The sequence below is a fragment of the Bidens hawaiensis genome, unplaced genomic scaffold (genome assembly GCF_021521415.1).
Source record: "Bidens hawaiensis isolate Kalapana, Puna unplaced genomic scaffold, B.hawaiensis_p1.1 tig00001511_1, whole genome shotgun sequence".
Lineage (NCBI taxonomy): Eukaryota > Viridiplantae > Streptophyta > Magnoliopsida > Asterales > Asteraceae > Bidens > Bidens hawaiensis.
The window spans coordinates 2,867,031-2,891,610 of record NW_027491085.1 but is presented as its reverse complement, the minus strand read 5'-3'; the positions used below and the strand labels follow the sequence as shown (position 1 = coordinate 2,891,610).

General features: G+C 34.8%; 1 protein-coding gene and 1 pseudogene across 1 annotated transcript; one reads left to right on the top strand and one right to left on the bottom strand.

Annotated features, from left to right (window-relative positions):
- Positions 1 to 3,089: 3,089 nt before the first annotated feature.
- Positions 3,090 to 8,764, top strand: LOC143583108 (D-glycerate 3-kinase, chloroplastic-like). Its single transcript, XM_077065510.1, has 12 exons — positions 3,090 to 3,350; positions 4,930 to 5,315; positions 5,974 to 6,053; positions 6,134 to 6,185; positions 6,900 to 6,941; positions 7,028 to 7,106; positions 7,190 to 7,221; positions 7,342 to 7,410; positions 7,520 to 7,594; positions 7,965 to 8,081; positions 8,152 to 8,202; positions 8,447 to 8,764. Exons 1-12 carry the CDS (start codon positions 3,197 to 3,199, stop codon positions 8,588 to 8,590), a joined length of 1,281 nt encoding a protein of 426 aa, XP_076921625.1. The 5' UTR covers positions 3,090 to 3,196; the 3' UTR covers positions 8,591 to 8,764.
- A 2,528-nt stretch (positions 8,765 to 11,292) lies between these two features.
- LOC143581861 (hypothetical protein At1g04090 pseudogene) lies at positions 11,293 to 12,210 on the bottom strand (annotated as a pseudogene).
- Between the last annotated feature and the right edge of the window lie 12,370 nt (positions 12,211 to 24,580).

Here is a 24,580-nt window from a genome sequence, read left to right as displayed (position 1 = left end):
TTTATCCTTAAATTGGTGTCTTATATATACTCAAGATGTGTGGCTCGTTGTTGCCTCAAAGTTAACTTGGTTACTTTGCCTAGGCATGCATAATAGGGTCATGCATTTATTAAGGGTGTTCTCATCTAATCCCTATTTTATATAAGATATGCTTTTATAATTTAGAAAGTGATTTAAAGTGTTGTGAGTGAAAATTTTTTATACTTTTATAAATCTAGTGATTTTTTTGTATATTTAAAAAGTTACTGTTTTAATATATTTTGAAAATGGTTGTGAATGAAGTAAAGAGAAATGGTAATTACAAAGGTATAAAAAAATATTATTAAAAAGAGGGAAAATATAGTGATTTTTAGTGTAATTATGGATATGAAAATAGGGGTTGGATGTAAATGCTCTAATATCATGCCAGTTCACATAGCCACGTCAAAATTTAAGATTTTCTATAGATAGAAAGTTAAATACGGTTGTATCACGCTCAACCATGTACAACCATCACTTTTATCATAATAGAAATTGTAATTTGAAAATTGAAAAATGTTGCACACATGTATGCGTCATCAGTAATCGATTGTGTTCTTTTGGAAGAGAAACAAGGAAATGTCAAAGATGTGTGAAGTAGAGTCACGTAATTGTGTGTTTAGAGGTGTACATTTTTTTGCCAAACCATTTTGGGTTGTAAAGCGAATCAGTTTGGTCAAAACCCGCTCGCATCATAGACGGTGTATGGAGGAAAATATTTGACCATGTACAAATCAATTTGGATTGGGTTAAAACCGGTAGCTCCAAACTAGCAGTTTGAGGCGGTTTAGAACCGTGTTTGCTCAAACCTATAAGAAATGATTGATCACTTTTTGTACTCGTTACTAATAAAGTACGATATATAGTTACACACACACATATATATATATATGGAGAGGATCATGAGAGAACTTCATTTTATGGAGAGAACTAGAGAACTAATAATGAAGTATTTTTAATTTAATTAAAAAAATATTTTTTAATTTTTTTTTCTTTCATCCTTCTTATATGTTATTCTTCACAACAAAAAAAATAAAAATAAAAAAATAAAAAAAAATTAACGAGTAATGCATATATGCAATACACCGACTTTTTTTATAATGCATATGTGCAATAGTGTGCATTTTGATATTTGAAATAGTGTTGAATAACATATATATAGTTGTATGTATTGTTTATTTGCAATAGTGTTATATTATATACAAAAATAAAAAAAATCGATATAGTGCATATGTGCATTAGTGTTGTATTACATATATGCGATAATGTGTTTTGCATACAATTATTAGTATTGTATTTGCATGTATTCAATAATGTGTATTGGATAATGCAATTGTGTTATATTATATGCAATAAAACACTATTGTATATATGCAATAGGCATTAGTGCACATATGCAATACAGTACTACACCGACAAAAAGTTTTTTTTTTTGTAGTATCAATATCATCTTATTAAAATGAGGAAAGAAAAAAATCACAAAATAATTTTTTTTAAAACAGTTAAAAATAATTTTTCACCAGTTCTCTCTTTAAGATGAGTTCTCTCTAGATTCCACCCATATATATATAAAAGGAAGAATAAACATAACCCATCATTTGGTGTGGTGGGAAATGTGGTTTACTTTAAAATGATGGTGAGGGGTTTGATCCCTATCATTAATACTAATAATAGCATCGGGCTATAACTTTGACTATAACTTTTGAGTAGATAATACACATTCAAAATATACAATTAATGTGTTTCTAATAAAATCGGTTTAGTTTGTAAACTATTTGAGTGACAAGAGGGACAACCAGTATACAGACTAGCGGTTGGGTAGGGCTGGAATCAGTTTGGGCCAAACCGGTTTAGGCGAGCTAACAACAGTTTTGGTTACAATCACATCAAATTTTAGACCTTACTAATTTCATTGTTTTTTCTTTTGACAAGGACAACTTTAGTGGTTATTTATTACTTTCAGGGTGTTTAATCTTTATTGTATTTACTTAACAATCATTAAACTTAAATGATGTATCGTTTCAGTTTTTAACTTTTTATAACCAAAATCGTGTAAAAAGTATATGACAGCGAGATTTTTCATTTGTGGGATAAAATCTTAAATGGGTCAAGTCATCGTCATGCAATATTGGTCAAGCCAAAATTGATCGAGTCAAAAGAATCACATGAAGATAAAGTTACTAGTTTAAAGCCTACCTATTTTACCGCCTCTAAATTGTAAGGTGTAGCCTCATCATCCAACTCTAGTAAAGATATTTTAGAGGGTTTCGACTACAAACATGAAACATCTACTCGTGCTCCAAGAACAGAAAAATAAAAAATAATAATGATGCTAAATATCACTTAAGAGTTAACAACACTAGTGATATATGAATACATCATATCTTGTCGTTCAATTCATCATCTCTAAAGAAATTATTTCGTTATTAATAATAAAAGATGGATGTAGCTGCACGCAATGCTAACAAAATAATATATGTTTTTCTACAGTTGGCCTTCTGGTCCAATGACATGGGTTGATAGTTAAAGCTTGGAATCCATGAGATATCTGGTTCTAAACTTGACTAAAGTGTGTTTTCCTATAGTATAGACGGTTGACATCCTGTCCAAGAAAAACTCGTTTGAGTATTTGGATTAGTTCTAAACGTTGTTTTAAAAAAAACATATGTCTTTTTAAAAAAAAAAAAAATAATAATTATAATAATAGGAGGCCATCAATCTTCATTCCGATAAATTACAAGAAAAGAGGTATTGATGTAAAATTGGAAAAAAGAAAAAAAAATATTTGATGTAAAAATGGGAACGACTTTTTTGTGTTTTTAACCAAAAGAGTTTTAGACATTGACGTAACATAGTTTATAAATTATGGATCAGTACCAAATTGGATTAGAACATTTTAGACGCCCCTAATTAGATTAGATCAAAAGATAAGACACGCTTCTTCCTTGCATCACTAATATTATTTTATTAGATTAATAAAATAAATTGACTAGGCAAGGTAAGTTGTTATTTGTTAAAATGAAAGAAGACGACGAATATAATTATAGCCATAAATATATGGTACGATACATACATACATACATACATACATACAGTTGTCACAGTCCATAAACATCGACCCCAAACATCCAAATATAGATAACTTTAGACCCGCCACCACAAACAAACCACTTGTTCTATGGCGGTTATTCTGCCTCGCCCAGCTAAGCCGTTGGTTACATCACCATTACCGTCCTTCTATCACCGGAATCTCAATCATAATGTTTCCGGCACCTTCAGATCGTTACATCCAATCACTTCTCACTTGCCACCGCTCAATTCCTCCAAATCAGGTACGCTGCATATTAATGATTACGCAATTTACATTCGATTTGTTTATCTCGTTAGCTCGCTTTCATATCACGAATTAGGTTTACGAGTTTGCGTAATTGTTCCGTTCATTCGTGAATAGGATTTATTTATTTGAATGGCGAATAGTGATTTATTTGATTATAATGTGGTTGGTTTGGATTTGTTTGTTATCATTACTGGGGCCTATTTACTCAGATTTGTTTTTTTAGAACAAGAATGTGATGCTTTTTGGTAACAGAATCTGCTCCTTTTTGTTCTGATAAAGTAGATGGGAATATATAGTAAATTATTTTAAGTCAAATAGTAAACGCTATTTGAGTGTCCTCAGATTAGTCAACTGGTCAATATTGGTCTAGTCAAGGTAGTCAACAGGTCAAAACGGGCAAGTATGTATTATATGACTTGTTAACTAAAAAATAGTCCACATAGGTTTAACACCGCTTATGATAATTATTTATCTCCATCACTTACTCGCTGGCAAAGCTTGTACAAAAAACGCAAGGATCGGGGGATGTGAGTTGAAAATTTTAAGACGAAATTTGGTAATTCACACTACGTATAAAAAATTTCGGACAAAAACGGGTAAAAATACGCTACTGAGCAAAAAAGGGGGGGGGGCTCGGGCCTAAACGAAGACTCGCCCCTACTTGTTACCGACTTACCGGCACCTCCACCACTCGGGGCAAGCGGTGATAACCGACAAAACTGATTCTAATATAACTAATAACCAACATGACCGATGGTTAGGTTTCATGACTAGGAATAACCGAAGGTCTGGTTTTGGTTTCGGTTAAGCATTCCATAACTAAGCAATATATTAGGACTGAACCGATATGTCTAGAATAGGACCAACATGGGTTTGTGTTGCATGTGTTGTATTGTATGTTTACAGTGCATCAATAATATCCAATAAGCTAGTAAGCTACACATGTCTAAGAAGTTTTGAAAGGGTTAGGTACTGTACAAGATTTAATAATAAACAGCTAGGCAATTTTAGAGAACTCAAAAACATTATGGTGGCCATGCAAATGGAAATGTGGAATCTTATGGTGGGGCAAATTTAACGAACAGAAATATACTTTACTCTTTTTTTATAAGTTATGATGTAAGACCCATTATAAATAGTTCATTTTTACCATGTTTAATTTTAATACAGTATAGGTGGTCTGTTCCTATAAACCTTTTTATTAATTTTTGAGAGAATTGCCATTTCCATCCCTATGGTTTGTCAGTTTTGTTGTTTCCGTCCAAAAATTTATTTTTCGCCATTTCCGTTCTCATGGTTTCTAAAAGTTGTCATTTCGTTAAAATCACCAACTCTGTTAGAATGATCCTGTTATAAATTACACGAATGGTCCTTGTAGTTTGTTTCACATCTTGTATTTGGTCCCTAAATATTTTTTCTTTGGCGGATTTAGCCCCCATGCTTGTTGGTTTCTTTCAGTATTGGTCCAAATGGCTAATGTGGTTAGATTTTTTCTGTTAAGTTTAGAGACAGAGATAGGCAAGAGAGAGAGATGGGATAATATATATATCATGATTGAGATATTATTGATGCAGGAGATGGATGTTCATGGATGCAAGACAACTCAACCTATAAAGATATTATAGCCAACAACAAAAGGAATCATGGTCCATTACATGCAGTGTTTCCACCTACACCTGCACAAGTTTCCTCTGTGAAGGATCTTTATGAGTTTATTTGCGAGGGCCCACTTATAGAGAAACTCGGGTTCACCCCAGAAACAGTAGCTGACACTATAGACGAGTGGTTACAAGGTGGTTTTCACGTGTGTAAATTGTTTAAGCTCAATGAGCTATACCTGACTACACCGCAAAAGGCTAGAATTTATCACTATTATATCCCGGTCTACTTGTGGTGTGAAAAGCAGATTGCTGATCATAGATCTACATTCAAAGATGGAGATGACATCCCTCCTTTGGTGGTATTTTCCTAACCTTTTAATAGTACTATCTTTGATTGTTTGGATAATGTATACATTAAATGAACCGACCGGACACAAACAGTTAAATAAACAAGGTTTTCTTGTTCATGTTCGTTCATTGAGAAAATGAACATGTTCGTGCTCGTTTATGTTCAATTGTGAAATAGTATAAACGAACGATTCACGAGTGTAAATGAACGAACTTAACTGAACATAGATAAATGAACATTATTGAGCTAAAACCAGTAAGTTGTTTGAAGAGTGAAGACAAGTACAATGTGGTAGGTTTTAAAAGTTATTAAAACAAGACTAAGTTGTAGTGAGCAAAATAGTTTCAATGTAAATATTAATGAACGCTTCTTGAACGTACGCAAACAGGCATAACTGAAATAGATAAACGAAAATAACAGAGCTAAAACCAGGTAAAAGGAATTTGAAGAACAATGTGTTGGGCTTAAAAAAGTTATTATGTAATGAACAAAAACATTTCAGTGAATATAGTAACGAACAGTTCATGAACGTAAACAAATGAGCATAATTGAACATTAATAAACATAACGAACAATTCCTATCGAATTGTTCACGAATTAACCTCATAAATAATGTTTGATTATTGCATACCCCTTAAGTTGCTAACTGATCCTCTGTTATTATGCAGATTGGTTTTAGTGCTCCACAAGGCTGTGGAAAGACTACACTGGTCTTTGCTCTAGACTATCTTTTTCACACTTCAGGGAGGTAAAGCGCATGCACAACAATGATACATGTTTGATTAATATTGAGAAACATAAGAATTTTTAGCATGTTTTATTTATCAGGAAGTCTGCAACTATTTCCATAGACGATTTCTATTTAACACATGATGATCAGGTAATACTCAAGACTTATAAATATTACATATTGATTTAAAATTTCTTTTCTAGGGTTGAAAGTTATTCAAGTGTGATTTTATACTTATTTTTAAGCACCTTTATAAACTGAAACGGGGATATTTCATTTATTAGCTCCTCCCTAGCTTGGTAACGCCTATAAACGAATCAAACGAACACGAATGGTAGTTGTTCATGTTCGTTCGTTTAACTTTTACAGAACAGACTATCGAACACTAACAACTGAATGAACAGAATTTTCTTGTTTGTTTTTGTTCTTTAAGAAAATTGACGTGTTTGTGTTTGTTTATGTTCGTTTGTTAACTGTATAAACTAACAAATATAACTGACCATAGATGAACGAATATAAACGAACATAATTGAATGAACATTAAATAAAAGTAATGAGCTAAATTGTAACGGTTAATATTGTAATTTCATAAAATTAAACTAAATTGTAATGGACTTCAAATTTTGTAATGAATATATAAAACAAACGTAATCTAATGAACATAAATGAACGTCAATGACCGAAAATAAACAAATGTAAGAATGGACTTTAACAAACGAACATATATGAATGAACGAGACATGTGTTCATGCTCATTTAATTAAATGAACAAAATATGTTCGTTTTTGTTTGTTTATTAAATAAATGAACTTCCCGCCGAACGGTTCACTGATGTCTAATGCAATTATACATTTGTTGTTATAGGTTAAACTGAGAGAGAAACATCCTGGGAATGCTCTTTTAGAGGTAAACTTTAAATTTTATTTTTCTTTAAAAGCAGAAAACTTAAAAACAGCAGGATTAAGGGTATGAGTCTTTTTATTTACCCGCAGTTTCGTGGAAATGCTGGAAGCCATGATCTTTCTCTGTCTGTTGAAACACTAACTGCTGTCCAGAAACTGACTAAAGAGGGTTTGAGACACTTATTTATTCAGATCCGATCTTTTGCTTAATCACATGTTTTGAACTAAATTTTGATGCACAAAAATGTCCAGGTTTGAAAATGAAGCCGCCCAGATACGAAAAGGTAAGCTCCATTTAGCTATCCTCTTTTTTTTTTTCAGTTTTACGTGTTTGACCCGTTTAGGAATGATACAATTGAAATGTTGAGCTGTTCACCTGTAATGTGATGTTCTCCTTAATGCAGTCTGCCTACAATGGGAGAGGTGATAGAGCTGACCCTTCAACATGGCCTGAAGTTGAAGGACCTTTAACAGTAAGTAAAACTCCAATTAATATTATTTTCTTTAACATTTGTAAAAGGGTTTATATTGAATTGTTTTCTAATAACTTTCATGTGCCTTTTCTTCTGTTTCATAACTTAGGTAGTTCTTTTTGAGGGTTGGATGCTTGGTTTTAAGCCTGTTCCTGCTGAAGTGGTCAAAGCTATTGACCCACAGGTAAGACTACTGAGATTACACGCCATGTAGGATCAGGATCATGATCATTTCAGAATCACAATTAATTTAAGAACTTATAACAACCAATCATTTGATTTGTTTGGTTTATATATATAATATATATGTATATGTATTAGGATCAAAGACAGTTATACAATAGATTTATTGTGCTAAACGTACAACTAATGTAATTATGATAACACTAGAATAATTATTATTACTTTACTTCATTTTTTGTAGTGTAATTACGCTAGTTTAAAACTGTAGAGTAATAATAATTACTATCTATTTGTACATTTAGCAGGCTAATTTCATTTGTACCAGAACGATATGTATTGTGAAATTAACATGACCTTAATTTTTTGTGCAGCTAGAAATAGTTAATAAAAACCTAGAGGCTTATTATGATGCATGGGACAAGTTTGTGAAAGCATGGATTATTATCAAAATTAAAGACCCAAGTTGCGTCTACCAATGGCGGTTACAGGTGTGCCATCATCATCTATGTTGTTATAGTTTCTTTAGGTGATACTAATATTATTTGGAAAATCTTGCAGGCAGAGATTCAAATGAGAGAAGCTGGAAACCCAGGGATGTCTGATGAGGAGGTATGATCATATTATTTCGTTTCTAATTCCTTGAAGGGGGTTGCGGCGCTATCCAAAAGGGGGTTGCGGCGCAGCTTGTTGCCCGCTTACCTGCCACTTCATTGTAAATCGTTTGTATTTTTTCTATCGAAATGGGCCTTTAACTAAGATTCCTTGAATAAGTTAAAGTTAAAAGGTTTTATGCATCAAAATACATAATTGAGTGGTTGTTAACTAACATGATATCTTTTATGTGATCTTGCAGGTGATGGATTTTGTGTCAAGATACTTACCAGCATACAATGCATACCTTCCTACACTGTACACAGAAGGACCAAAAGGATCGGACTCTGACCGCACCCTCATTGTTGATATTGATGAACAAAGAAATCCGATCCTTGCTGGCTAGATACAGGTAACTATTGCTACCTTTTTCATCTTTGTTAATTATGTTTTCAGCCTTAAGTTTGTATATTTTAAACCCTACATATAGTTACTCTATTCTTTTATATTCGATTCTAGTGTAAATGAATGATGTTCTATATACTCACTACTTAATAAGAGTAACTCTTTCTTTCATGCATCCACACTCTCACTTGAACACGCTTAACTGTAGAGTTTTCCTGTCATCCACATTTAATGCTCCCTTTATGAGCCATGATATCTCTCATGCGGTCATGTCCACAGTCGGGTGCTACACACATATTATTTTTTATATTAAAAAAGTACAGCCAAGAATGAAAGCTGTTAAACAAGTTGGACGTCTTAAACGGGTGAAAGTTGCCCAGAGTATTTTTAAATGCATACAACTGCATAACTCGCTCCATTCCAAAAAATATGTCATTTTTGACTTGTTAACCGATCTGTTTGCCAAGGAATTCACAGCAATACTGACATGGCAAGTCTAGCAGAAGAAGCCAACTTAAAACACACACAACAAATAGAATGTTTAATATATGTAGGTGTTCACAAACAGAGACAAACATAAAATTAATATGAAAACATAGTCCAAATAGCAATGCCTGACTTTGATCGTACGAGACTACTTGCAGCAGCAGCAACAACGACAACATCGTTCACATTTCTTGGGGCAGCAACAACAGCAAAACATCGGGAAGAAGCTACATCGATAAAAGAAAAGTATCACGAGACAAGTTTCTTTAGAACATCATCTGATCCCATTGGTTAATAGATTATTAGTGAGGTCTCCTGAGTACACAATAACAGGTATCACTTAAAAGTGGGTAAATATGTAAGTTTTTAATTTACCGTGTTTTCTCGACACTGCTCAAAAGTAATCGGATTATTACGAATTTGAGTCATAGCAATCGTATAAACAGTTTAAAAACGTAATTTGAAACACTGTTAGATAAAGATGAAATAAAATGCAGTTGAGAAGATATACGAACAAAGCATATAGGCCGCCGCCTTGTTCCTCCTTACGCTTTTCGGCATGATGGTGGTATGACATTTCTTGTGTTTTTGGCGCTTCTGGCATCTTGAGTGTTGAGGATCAATTTTTTCTGAAAGAATGCAACTTTTGTAACATGAAAAGATAGAAAGGAGAAGATGAGTATATAGAATGGTATGAGTTGTATGACCATATTTAATGAGAGTGGTAGTTGGTGGTTAACAACCAGCACATGGGATGTAGATCAGTAGATGTGATAAAACAGGCAAATGAGATCAACACTTTTTGCAAGTACATTTGTAAATAGCTAATATAAATTGATTTTAAAAATACATATTTTGAAAGAATGTGTACATAATACATATTTTGAATATTTTTTTTAAACGGAGATTATATTAAAGTATCGACCATTCTTCTGATTCCGATCCAGACCTTGTCGGTCTTTTCCAGTTGCTCTCCCAAACCGTAGCATTCTCCACCACCTTGTATTTATGGATAACCAAACAATATATGTTCGATCTGTTCAAGAGCGAAAATAGAAGGAAACTTCTCCATGAGTGGTAAGCGATTACCGTAAAGGTTGCTTTTGTTAAAATGCTATATGGAAGCATCTTAAAATTAGTTGGACTGAGACCATTCTCCTATGAAGATGACATCGTCCGCATAGAGAAGATGAGAGATTGTGGGCCCATTATTCGGAGTACGAATGCAGTAGAAAATACCATTTGAACTAGCCTAGACCGTAGTAAGGTGCAGGGCTTCCATTGCAAATATGAAGAGAAAGGGGGAAAGCGGGTCACCTTGATGGACCCCTCTTTGTGTTTCAATTCTCGGGTCGTTGACCCGCTCACTAGCACCATAGTTCTAGCCGATAGTAAGGTACCCCGTATCCAACTTCGCCATTACTGTTGAAAACCCATTTGTCGCAGAACCGAAAAAGGAAACCCCAGTTTATCAAATCAAATGCTTTTCGAAATCAACTTTGAACACGAGCGCCTCCCTTTTCGTTTTCTTTAACCAAGAGATTGTTTCATTTAATTAGTGTAAACTCTTAATCAGCTTATTGGTGAACTTGCATGAGTAATTATGTTTATACAAGTGCTGTTAGTGTTATTCTCATGGTCCTTAAGAGAGTTAGAGGGTAATCTTCTTGTATCACTTTCGTGAAAATGAATTTTATTACAAAAATATTGTTAATCAGCTGATCTTCATCGCAGTTTCTACCTTTGTATTTTTATGGTCACACCATCTATCTATTTTATCCAAAGGATTCAAAGCAAAAGTAATACCCGTCTTTTATTGATTGTTTCTCGACCTCTTGTTTATTTATTTTTACGCATGTTTATTTTATATCGGTAATCAAAGTAGCTATTGATCATTGGATTTACAGCATCCTGTCATTCTATATTAAGTTGCAAGAACCAAATTTCTAATCTTAAGTCGATTTTGGGGATAAACGGCTTGTTTCGTTATTCTTTTTATATAACTATCATTGATAACAGACGGATAGATTAAACCAAAAAATTGCATTTTATAAATATTTTTTTAACAATCTATGACATTTGTGATCATGATTCACTACACACGCTCATCTCCCCACCAACTGTCTTTCATTTTCGGGCCTTGAGGTCCTTCTTCTCCAAACACCTCAGCAGGGATTTTTCTAATAACTTTAAGGAAAATTCGTCTAAAAAGCGCGGCTAAGCGTGTACAACCTTCATTAACTCCTCTGTATAATTATAGCTAAACTTAGGACCCCATCTCCCTGTATAATTCACCCATGGTTCAATACCAAATGGTTTGTAATCAACATAAATAACATTATAGCTTGATGCGATATCCATCACGTTGTTACTTTTTGCAGCATCGTCCCTAAGACCAAACCCAAAAGAGTTTCCATCTCTAACAATTGGGTATTCTGTTGAACCGTTGATCTTCTTAAACTCATCCTGTAGCATTCGTACGTCGCTTTCATCAAGGTAGCCAGCTAAATGTGTATGAGAAGTTGGAGTCGAGTAATGTGTGTGACCATGCAATGATGAATACACCACCGGTCTGGTCCCATTCATGAGCTCAAATGCATTGGGTGCTAGCCATTCTCCCTTAGCGTGTTGCGATAGATACACCTCCCTTAGAGTCCCGTGAAAGTTACCGACCCTTAACGTTATGTGTTCCCAATCGCCAACATGTTCCCCTATCCTTCCTAACTTTATGGTGAAAGGTCCGAATTGAAGTTTCCCTCCCCCGTTGAAAGGGTAATACAACCATATGGCTAGATCGGTACATGTCCCTCCTAGTGCTTGTTTCACATGTATGTACGCGACTGCGTCAGATAAATACCCGTCTTGTAACCTTTCCCTCGAAGGTTGACCTGGCGGGAGGCCTAGAAAGGCATCATCCGCATTACCAGTGCTTGGAAGATTATCACCATCATTGATCACACCCTCTGAAGGTTGACCGGATTTGTGTAGCTCGGCCCCATTTTCAAAGAACCATAAAACCGACGGTGGAAAGTATTGCTCATCCGGATGGAAATAAACCCACGGGGCATAAGCATTGATCATTGCACTGATTTGCGAGGAATCAGGTATAGCAGGATAAACACCATTCTTAACCATCTTTAAACACGTTAACTCGTGTGTATTCGAGCCATTTCGCGCCAAAAACACACCTATTGGGACACTTCGACCTCTAGTTTGTGGTTTTGTAGTATGCAAATTAACCATACTCGAACTCATCCCCGTCGTATGCCCCCAATATCCATTTGTCCACCTTGGTTAACTCTGTGAAGTCGGATCTAACACACTTAACCTTGTCGAGTGAGGGCTTTTCAAGGGAAGTCGTGACAGTGTGACCGATGGGTTTATAACCGTCGGGCGCAATTGGGAGCCAAATGTATCCATCTACGCGTTGGCTTACATTTGAACCCTTACTAGTCCAAATAAGAGTATAGTCTATGGGACTCTTCAGTGCACCGTGTGATGGGTCGCCTGTGGTGTCTTTAGCTACAAGAACCGCTGAAACCATGGGTTTGGAGTTTGGTTTGCAAAAGTGACCGATCAAACTGAAGCCGGCTGGGATGGAAGTTGGTTCATAAAATGTAGCACCAAGACCCTTTGGACCACCACTGTGTGTTTCCCATATTTTCTTGAAGTACAAAGCTTCATGAACCTTTAAACCTCCAAGATCAATTGCCCCATTTCCAAATTCTCCACCACCTGTAAACAAATTAATACACTTAAATAAGCTTGTTAAATTAATTAAACCATAGTTTATTGAGATCATAAACCTTATAACTACATTATTTACAACACTGAATAAGGTATTAAGTTTCAAACACCGAAACAAAACAGTTTAAAGCTGAACCGAATTACATATTCGTTTTTGTTCGGTTTCCAGTCGAAACCAAATTGGTTTTCCAGTTTCAAAAATCTGAATTCAGTTCAAACTGAATAAACGGATATCAAATAATGGTAATTTAACTTTTGCCATTTAGTCCAATCTGATTACAATGTTAATTTTAGTTCAATCTATTTAATGAACACAACACAACACAACACAACACAATCCAATAACAAATTATGGTAAACAAAAAATCCGGTTCATTGGTTGAACACTGAAAGCTGAATCAACTTCGGTTCAATTTTTATTTTCTTGATTCAGTTCGATTTTCAGTGCCGACTTAAAACACGCCTAATTAATTTAGGATTAATCAATTGATTTATCAAGCGTATAACTTAAAGAAAATCATCTTATAAGCATGCATACACATATATGCGTGTATAAAGTATGTATGCATAGCATATGTTTGTAGTGAGCTAAAGTCTAGAATGATTAATAAAAAATTGGTAAACATTTTTCTTTTAAATGCATCTTTCTTTTAAGTTAGTACACCATCTTTTTTAAAAAAACAACTATATAACATCAATAACATTATTTTTATATCATTTATAAATAAAGGCAACGAAAAATATACCTGCAGGAAATGAGAGTGATTGACCAACTAGATCAAATGATACGACATCATTTTCGACATAATTAGGATTAACCAAAGTTGAGAGATCATCAAAGGCATGAGATGTGCTACAAACAATTTGAAATAATACTATCAAAATTGTTTTGTAGATGTGAAGTGAGAAACCCGTCATTTCGTGACTAATTCTAATACTTTGCGTACGTACGTAGTGCATAGTTGCATAGGTACATACATATATATAGTGTTGTAATAAAGTTCTTTATCGCCCATAGTAATATTGTATGATTGTATCACCATAATACCATTTTAAATCACAATGGCCACATTATGAACGTATCGGAATAATCACGTTGTATAATATTTACAGCGTTGACTAACAAATAAATTAAATTATGTATAATGTTATATAATATTGTCATATATGATATTAATAATTTTATGATATAATAAATTATATAATGTTTGATAATGTTACTTTATTATAATAATAATAATTAAATATAATAAAAAAGTACTGCCCATCGTTAGTACCGGAGGGGAGAACCTAGTACTAACGCAAACTCTTTACATTTTCGGAAAAACTATGATGCTTTATTTATTACATATTAATTAATTATTATAAATGCAATTGTTTTTCAAATTAACACTCAATATAAATATGGAAAAAGTTAACACGGATAGAAAGACAAAAATAAGAAGTATGAGAATGATTTACAGAAAAAAAAATATTAAATAATAATAATACAAAAATTATAACTCACAACATAAATAAAAAAAATTAAAATATTTCTCCCGTCATTCATGTTCCAAAAAAAACAACGAAAATACACAATGCCGAAATGATGAAAGTAAACAAAAAATAAAATGATAAATAAAAAAGACAAAATAGTTCGCAAAATATAGCACAATGCCGAATAATATATAACACAAAGAAATAATATCAAGGAAAAAAACATAATCGATGACGAATATAAATAAAAAAACACAATGATAAATAAAGAGACATAATGATCTTTTTTTCTAAACGTTATTTTTTAATTTTTTTTTTAATTTTTGAGAACGAGAAAGACGGTGGGAACATTTTTGTGTTTTTACTTTTTTAGTTTTATTACATTTTGAGTTATGATTCTTTTAATTAATTTTTTATTATTTTATTAAGGTTTTTTCTGTTGCTACAAATCATTTTTATCCTTCTTATTTTTCTACTTCTTTATAATATAACCTTAACCATACAAATATATCTACACTTTTTTTCGTTTTTTAACGGCCAACAAAAGCAATACATCAAGATGGATTAAAGAACAAACAAACCGGATCTATCAAGAAGCTAAAGCATGACCCAAACACCTCCAGCAGAAATACCACAACCAAACACTAAAACGACATCCAGTTACAATATAAGTTGGCACCAATCATCCCAAGACAATTGTGCCCCCGCCCGATCTATTTTTAACCCAAAAAACTAATCGTTTTTATGTCCCCACCACACTTTCCGTTGTTACCGTTGAGCTATTGAACACCATATCATTCCTTGCGTTCCACAAACATCATACATTTTCTGAAAAACTATAATGCTTTAATTATTACATAATATTAATTAATTATCATAAATGCAATCATTTTATAAATTAATGTTCAACAAATATAGATATACACACACTTTTTTCCCTTTTCTTAATGGCCAACGAAAGCAATGTATTAAGATTGAACACATGCCAAACAAACCGTATCTAGGAAGAAGCTAGAGTATGGCCCAAACACCCTCAGCAGGAATACTGTAACCGAACACTAAAACAACATCAAGTTACAATTTAATTCGACACCAATCATCCTAAGACAATTGCGCCCCACCCCGATCTATTATATATGTCCCCACTACACTTTTCACTGTTACCGCTGAGCCATTAAACACCATATCATTCCTCGTGTGCGACAAACATCACACATTTTATGATAAACTATGATACTTTAATTATTACATGATATTAATTAATTATCATAAATGCAATCATTTAATAAATTAATACTCAATACAAATATATATACACCTTTTTTTTCTTTTTATAACGCCCAACGAGAGCAATGTATTAAGATGGAACAAAGTACAAACAAACCGTATATAGCAAGAAGCTAACCTTAAGTAGGAATACCACAACCAAACACTAAAACGACATCCAATTACAATTTAAGTCTACACCAATCATCCAAGACAATTATTTTTACACTAGATTGTGAACGCCTGCCAAACCACCCGAGCCAAGCCTCACGAACCGAAGACATGATCATTTGTTTCATCCGACTCACCACATGCCGAGCAGTCTAATGGTCCGCCTATTTATTCTGTTCAGCAACTTTGAACGCACCAAGACCCTATCCAACTCCACGAGAATACCCACTTTACCCGGAACCCAATTATTCCATGAAATCGTATAACCCGGGACATCGAACCAGACTCATACTTTTTAAATAGCAACTGAAAAACCACCTGCACTATCCATATCCCACTTTACCAACGCCACCCTAGACATGATCGAATAAGATGGCCTAACTCCACCAGTTTTGGACCCGACCTCGGCTCTCTTAACCAATTCCAAGTACTTCGTATTTCGCCATCCACCATCACTAGTCGGTTTGCCACAGTTAACACCGTTTCATTCTAAGTATATATCTCATCACCAATCCATAAATCAAGCGAGAATAATGTATTATTACAACTTCGCACAACACTGTTTATATGGCGCATCAATTTAATCCCAAGAAAATTGAACACGTTCGCCGATCTCTTAATTTGTTTCCCAGGGCTGTCCCCGAGAATGAGAAAAAAAATTTAGGCCTCGTGTGAGACAAAATTTGGGCCTCATCCTTATAATATAAACTCATTGGTTATATATCAAAAAACCACAATACGAATGCTTTGAGGTAGTTTTGAAAAAAAAACCTTATGTATACACGGCCCTTTGTCAGCCTTTGTTTCCCCCCTCTAGCTACTTATTTTTACGTTTTGGGCGCTAAAGAGGTATTTGAATATGAGAACGGGAAAAACAAAAATAATTAAAGTTTCAGTTATTGTGTTATGACACCAATGTTACATTTTGATTTAGCTTCATAAACCCATTGTCATGTTTATTTAAAAACAATTTTAGAAAAATCACGTACAAGGTTGCTCGAGGTTTTGAAAATTCCATCAGAGTTTTTTCCAATAATGCCTCTAGACAAAGGTTAAATGAAAAAGGGGGGAAAATATTTGGATTAATTATACGGAAGACGTGTTATGCAGATATGTTATGCAGATATGATATATTAGTAATCCACTAAGTTTGATTTGAGTTAATATTTATAATTTAATGCTTGTGGTCCAATTTCTGTCTTTACATCTAGGCCTTCTTCTTTGTTTAATTAAATTGGACTTGGGCCTTAAATATTATATAAAAGCTACAAAAAAAAATCTTTGGCCCCCTAAAACGTTTGGGCCTCGTGCACTGGCCCAGACTGCACTGCCCAAGAATCGGGCTTGTTGTTTCCACAGGCTCGGAATTGATAATGTCATCGGAATACTTTGCCAATCCCTCGACTTATGATGGATTGACCATAATAAAATAAATCAAAATGAGAAAATTGGCAAATTTATTTAATTAATGATGGGTAAATTTGCAATTAAATATTAGGTTCGGGTAAACATGCATTAAAAAGTTATATAGGGGGAAATATGTCATTGTCCCATTCTTATGGGTTAGGCTCAGTAAGTAAGTAAGTAAGTAAGTAAGTAAGTAAGTAAGTAAATGGGTAAACCGATCATATTATTATGTCTTTCTTGGATCACCTGCATTAAAGCAAAAAAGGGCGATTATTGGCGGCTTTGAGCATCTCAATTCATGTTTTTCTCCACCGAATCTATCGTTGAAGACACCATGATGCATATGCAAGCCAAACCACTCGTGATTATCTATGGGTGTAGGGTTAGTGTTAGTAGTTGGATTCAACTAGTTGTTCAACTATACTTTGAATTTATATTTTAATTTAGTCATTCTGTTAATTGAATCCCTATGTTTATTTGGTTTGATTAAATAGTTGTGAGTACTAAGGTACATTTGATCTTATTTATGTTTCATGTATTGATATTGGACCTGTCTTGGTGCTCTCATCTTCTTGGCAAGCCTTCATCCAACCGGTCCATACTGAAGCGTCTCCTCTTCCTTTCCGTTGAAGATTGTTGCTCTCTTTAGCTGGCATTCGACCGTTGCTAATCAGTATGGACTGCTCTTTCCTTTCTTGCTTGGCTGCTATTGATTTTTTGAAGGAAAGTGATACCAATCAACAATGTAGTCTTCTAATTTTCTTCGGTTGTTCTTGTTGGATTTTATGGACGTTTCGGGTCAAGTCAACGTGACCGACCCGAACGTGATCCGGATAGAGTTACACCGGGGGTAACGAGATTATGGCCTACTTTAAATATTAATTAATTAGGCCCGACACAATCGATTACGCGGACTGGATATTCGTTAAAAGGCTTAAGCCCAAATTGGTTTAATTGTTAAACCCTAAAATGTAACCTATAAATACATACTATTTATCTATTTATAAAAACCAACTTAAAAACAAGAAACCCTAGCTGTTAACACTATTCCGGCGCCGCAATTCCGGTGACCGTTTTTCCGGCGAAGCAATTCCGGCCACCAAACATACATACACCACCTCTAATATCATTCTCCAATCACCACCGCAACTCCCTGTTAGTCCCGGCGTGATTAAAACCCTATATACGTTTTTCCGGCGACTGGTTCATCTTCTCTGGCGACTGGTTCGTCTTCTCCGGCGAACATCGTTTTTCCGGTGAGGTCCATTTGGTGATTGGAAGCCCGTGTTAGCTGTTGTTGTTGACCATTGGCGTACCTCGTTGCTTAAAGCCTCCAGATTTGAGCCGTACGTACTGCCGGAGCTCCGCCGCCGCCGCCGCCGCCGGATCATCTTTTGGCCGTTGATTGTGTCCCCTTATCTAGTGCATCTCGTTAACTCGCGGTGTGTCGTCCCGGTTTCATACCGAGGTATATCGAATACCTTTATCTATGGTTGTTTATTTACTCGTTTATTAGTACTCGTATTGTTGTAATCGGATCCGGGTTTTGGGTTTCGGTTATGGTTCGTTTTATATCGTTTAACTTTCCGCTGCGTTTTTTATAACTTGTTCATATCATTGATTTATTAATATGGATTAATAAATATTGAAACGATAAATTAACTTTCAAAGTTTTGTTTATAAGCTTGATTATTAATATAGATTAATAATTATCTAAACGACATAAATAACTAAAATGGGTCTAAAAGGTTTGTTCGTTTTCGTTCCAAACCACCGTTGAATCCCAACAGTGGTATTAGAGCCGCGGTTACAACGTACGAGTCGATACCGGTTCGTTTAAAGCCGGATCTACATCTTAAACTTTAAATCGTTTAAAGTTTATAGATCTAGAATTATTTTCGGGTGATTTTGAGTTGGTCAAAGTTTTGTTTATTTTATTTGACCAAATCAAAACGAACCGAAATTTTATTTATTGTGAATATGTAAATCCGGCCCCGACCTATGTGATTGATTGGTTGTGTTTGGTGTTTGAGCTTGTTTTGGCCATATGGTTGGTTCAAAAGTTGTAAAAGGGTTATTATTTAATTTTCGGTTTTCTTTTGGCCATAAAGATGGTTCAAATTTGTAATAGGACATATTAATGTTAGTTTATAAATTTGTAATTAAGAAGACGCGAAGATAACCGAGGACGAGCTCGAGGACCATTTTGGAGTTAGTGGGAGTTCGGGCAAGACGGCGGGATGCACGACATAGTCCATCCTTGTGGTTGTTTGTGTTGTGAACCCCTTGACCCGATCGGTCTCCCTAATTGGTTCTAGCGAGATCGATCAACTTTTAGCCATAAAGGATTTACATATTTTTATTTGCTATTTGTGGTTGCTTGGTTTGTTTATAATAGGATTATAATATCACCGACCTAATACCAAATAAATTGGAAAAATAAACATTTTATTAACCAATTTTGTTTTGCAAATTAAAAGCATTTTGATTTCCAAAATTAATAAGTTATTATAACTTAAAATTGGTTAGTCATATCGCCACAAACTTAGTTTTGATAGGTTATTTAAAACTAAGTGTCCTGAGAGATGAAAGGGTTTCATCTATGCGTCGCGGTAATAAATACAGTAAAATTTGACTTTTACTCTATTTGGTAATTTTAAAATTTATCCCAATTTAAAACCAATAGTTTATGCCAATCCTACTACAAGTCACACTTGAGGCATACTGCGAAATTTTGAGTGTTTGGAGCTACAGCACCGCACTTGTTTTCTAGCCTATCCCATCAAGGTGAAAGCGCTTCGTTGACACATCCGGCGCTTTTACACGTCACGGTACTAAAACAACTATTATTTTACTCTCCTGTTACGTGCTAAAGCTGTCTGGAGACTTAAAATGGGCAAAGATGAGGCTAAACTTATCTATACTGACAATCGTTGTCTCTATAGGCCTCATAACCGAGAGTTGTGCTCTATTCACAATTGGCAATCGTTGTCAGTCTGCCTAACCGCTTATTAATGTTGTGTGCTATAGTTGCCTTTAATAACTAGAAGCCAGATTCTCATACTCCTAATTAATTAATGTTATTGGGTCATTAATAATAGGACTACAACATCGAATATACTAATTTAATTTACTTTTGCTTAATTAATCAGATGTCGTCAAACGAAATTTCACCCTACGCCCTTAAGACTATCCTTGAGAAGGATAAACTGAATGGTACCAACTTCATCGAATGGCACCGCAACTTAAGACTTGTTCTAACCATGGCAAAGCGTCTGTATGTTCTCGATGGACCTGTTCCAACTGAGCCTGAAAACAACACAGCCGCTGCACGAAAAGTTCTTGACAAGCATAAGGATGACTCGGCTGAGGTCTCCTGTATTATGCTAGCCACCATGACTTCTGAGCTTGCTAAAGGCTTGGAAGACTTTGGTGCCTATGAGATGCTTGAGCAACTCAAGGGCATGTTCCAGAAACAAGCCCGTCAAGAACGTTTCGACACCATGAAACAACTCATCAGTTGCAAGATGGCAAAGGGGTCTCCCGTCAGTGCTCATGTTCTAAAGATGAAGGGGCACATCGATCAGCTCAAGAAACTTGATTATCCCATGCCCGATGAGATGGCATCGGATTTCATTCTCAACTCTCTCCCCAACTCATACGACCAGTTCGTAATGAATTTCAACATGAATGGTTGGGTGAAGACAGTGCCGGAGCTTCATAACATGCTCAAGACGGCTGAGATGAACATTCCTTCTAGGACCAATCAAGTTCTGATGATTCGATCTGCTGGTGTCAAGAAGCCCATGTTGCCACCCATGTTGCCACCAACACTAACAAGGTGGTTGCAAAGAAAAAGCCGCCGCCCTTTGAGGAGCGCAAGTGCTTCAAATGCAACCAAATGGGGCACTGGATGAGAAACTGCCCCGAGCACCTTGCTGAGATCAGAAAGAAGAGAGCCAATGGTGAAGGCTCTTCTGGAGGTATTTTCATATACGTTATTGAACTTTTCACTGTCTCTAGCAACACATGGGTATTTGATACCGGATGTGGTTACCACATCGTTAATGTCTTGCAGGAGCCTGAGAAGTGGAGGAAACTGAATAAAGGCAGCATGGAACTCATCGTTGGAGATGGGAAGAGAGTACCAGTTCTGGCAACTGGAGTATTTCATTTTACTTGTCCATCTGGCCTAGTTTTTCCTTTAAATAATTGTTTGTATGCTCCTGGCTTGACCAGAAACATCATTTCAGTTTCGTTGTTATTTGAACAAGGATTTAAGTATGTTCTTAATGGCATGGCTATCTCTGCTTACTTAAATGATATCTTTTATTTTGAGGCTAAACCTCGAAATGGTATTTATGAGATTGATGTTCAACCTGACAATAACGTATATCATCTTTCAAAACGTATCAAGACTAGTGTCAATGATACTTTTCTATGGCATTGCTGTAACACCCCGTAACCGCAGCGGAAACGTACACGGGATGCAACAGACACATCTGATATCAACAGCATTGCTTATAAAGAAAATACCACTACATTAATTTATAACATATTACATTGTTGCGAGTTTCATTACTGTCTAGGTGTTACACACATATTTTACCGATAAGACATTAATAAATTCATTACAAAACATAGAGCAGCAAGCTTCCAACAGGTAGCACAGATAGTTAAGCACACATCAATCAATCCAACTTGGGCATACCTAGAAAACATGTAAAGAAAACGGGTCAACTACGAATAGTTGGTGAGTTTCACTAATTTAAATAAGCACTGACAAATCATTTTAATAATCATTTATTAACAATATAATCATGCTGGGAACTATGTTACCCCAGAACATTTCCATTAACTTCCTGGGAACTATGTTACCCCAGAACAATAATAACCCCTGGGAACTACGTTACCCCAGAACAATAATAACCCCTGGGAACTATGTTACCCCAGAACAATAATAACCCCTGGGAACTATGTTACCCCAGAACAATAATAACCCCTGGGAACTATGTTACCCCAGAACAATAATAACCCCTGGGAACTATGTTACCCCAGAACAATAATAACTCCTGGGAACTATGTTACCCCAGAACAATAACACATGATAAACATTTTATATATTCTGTGCATCAGATCATATATATATAAATGTACAAGTATTTCCATACGATCGGTATGTACTTAAATACTTTGAATAAGACATGTTTTCCGCCCCGGGAAAATATAATTAAAACAATTCATTAAAAGGGGCTCGTGAAAACTCACCTTTTGTGAGTCGGTGAGTAATACAAGGAACAGCTACGTGCCTGGATCTATAATATAATATCTAGTCGTTACTATATAATTCCCATAACTTAAATACGTATCAATCGGTACATCTGGGAACATTGTTAACCCAGTACTGTACTCGATTCGGGGACTATGTTAACCTCGTGACACTTCTAAGGACTCAGATTGTGACATTGCTTAGAGTTTGACAGTCAATTTAGTTAAGGTGATGAAATTATAGCTCGGTTTGACACCCCGTTTGGCCGTGGGGCCCGTTCCCGATATTTCGGTGCCGGAAACGGTAAAATCGGGTAAAATTACCCAAATCATCCGAATTATTTTCGGATGATTTATTTTTACTTAATTTACTTAGATTTATGAAATAGTCCATTTTTAGAGTTTTCATGTACCAGTCAGCTCGCTTATGCGAACTTTGCCGGTTTACACGTTTTAAGCTTTAAAAACTTGTTTTTATGTTCTTTTTAGCACAAATAATTATCCGATTAGTCTCGGGTCTTGAAATTTTGCACAAAACTTAATTTGACAGTAAGGAATTTTGTAAAAACTTTCCAGATTTATTTTCTTATATTTACACTTATTTATCTATTTTTAAATCTTATTAAAATACTAAATATATCAAAAATACCAAAACACTTTAGAAAAATCCCAAATTTTTCTGGGATGATCTTTATCATCCTCATAACTTTCTGGAATTTTCCCAGATTTATTTTCCTATATTTACATTTATTTATCTATTTTTAAATCTTATTAAAATACTAAATATATCAAAAATACCAAAACACTTTAGAAAAATCCCAAATTTTTCTGGGATGATCTTTGTCATCCTCATAACTTTCTGGAATTTTCCCAGATTTATTTTCCTATATTTACATTTATTTATCTATTTTTAAATCTTATTAAAATACTAAATATATCAAAAATACCAAAACACTTTAGAAAAATACCAAATTTTTCTGGGATGATCTCTATCATCCTCATAACTTTCTGGAATTTTTCCAGAATTTAAAACTTATTTTTCAAGCCATTTTCACCCAAAACCGAGCTAGAAAGCCCTAGAACTCGTTTCACCGAAAAGCCTACTTAGTCTTTTCCAACTGAGCTCAAATTTTGTGGGTGACTTTTATATGTTATAAAAAGCTTATCTTAAATTTTCCGGAATTTTTCATCATGTTTTACTATTTTTCACTATTTTTGGCCAAAACCGAGCATTAAATTCACCAAATATTCATCTTTTATCCAAAAATTACCAAAAATTCACAGATCTCTTATTTTCATGTGTAGATCATCTCTGTGAAATTTCGTGACCCGACTCTAAGCACACGAAAATCTGTCCAAATTTCATAAACACACGAAAACCGAACTATTTTGTGTTTTCTAGCTTTAGATCGCAAGGATCTCGGTTTCTAGCCTTTGCTAGCCGCTAGATACAACACTTACAAACACATCAACACCACACCAAGCAAGTTATACCCACAATCAAGCCATTTCTTTCCTAGTGTCGGTTAAAACATCAAAACTACGATTTTGACCGTAAAAATCCGTTCTCGACTCTTTTTACTCATTTCTTGGACCAAGATCCCTTGTATAACTTGTATACATCTCTTGGTCATGCAAGAGTCGGTTTCATCTCGGATTTTCACCCGTCTTTCACATGGAAAATTCATTTGACAAGATTTCAACCGTAAAAATTCCTTCTAAACACTTTTAAGTAATTACTTGGATCAAGATCCTTTGTATAACTTGTATACATCCCTTGATCATACGAGAACCGGTTCCATCTCGGGTTTTCACCCATATTTCACTTGGAACCTCTTGTTCTTGCAAAACAACTCAAAATAAAGAAATCAATACTATGATTTAACCAACTAAACCATGTTTTTACCTTCAAAATCTTGGTAGAAATCAAAGAACTTTGAATGGATGTTGAAAGGATTGAGAGGTTGAGAGAGTTTTTGAGTGAAATATGTTGTAAAAGAAAAAACAAATGAATGTGTGTGTGTGCATATAGGGCCGGCCACATGGAGGTGTGTGGGGGGGGGGGGCCCACATCTCAAATATTGTCCACACATTTGGATTGTGTAATCCGGATAATGTTGTGGATAATCTGGTTCAGTTCGTTTCTCGTTTAAACTCGTAATTTGGCTTG

Coding starts and splice junctions, on each gene's coding strand:
- LOC143583108 (XM_077065510.1), top strand. CDS start 3,197: ATGGCGGTTATTCTGCCTCGCCCAGCTAAGCCGTTGGTTACATCACCA. Junction 3,351..4,929: donor GCTCAATTCCTCCAAATCAG/GTACGCTGCATA, acceptor TTATTGATGCAG/GAGATGGATGTTCATGGATG. Junction 7,595..7,964: donor TCAAAGCTATTGACCCACAG/GTAAGACTACTG, acceptor TTTTTTGTGCAG/CTAGAAATAGTTAATAAAAA.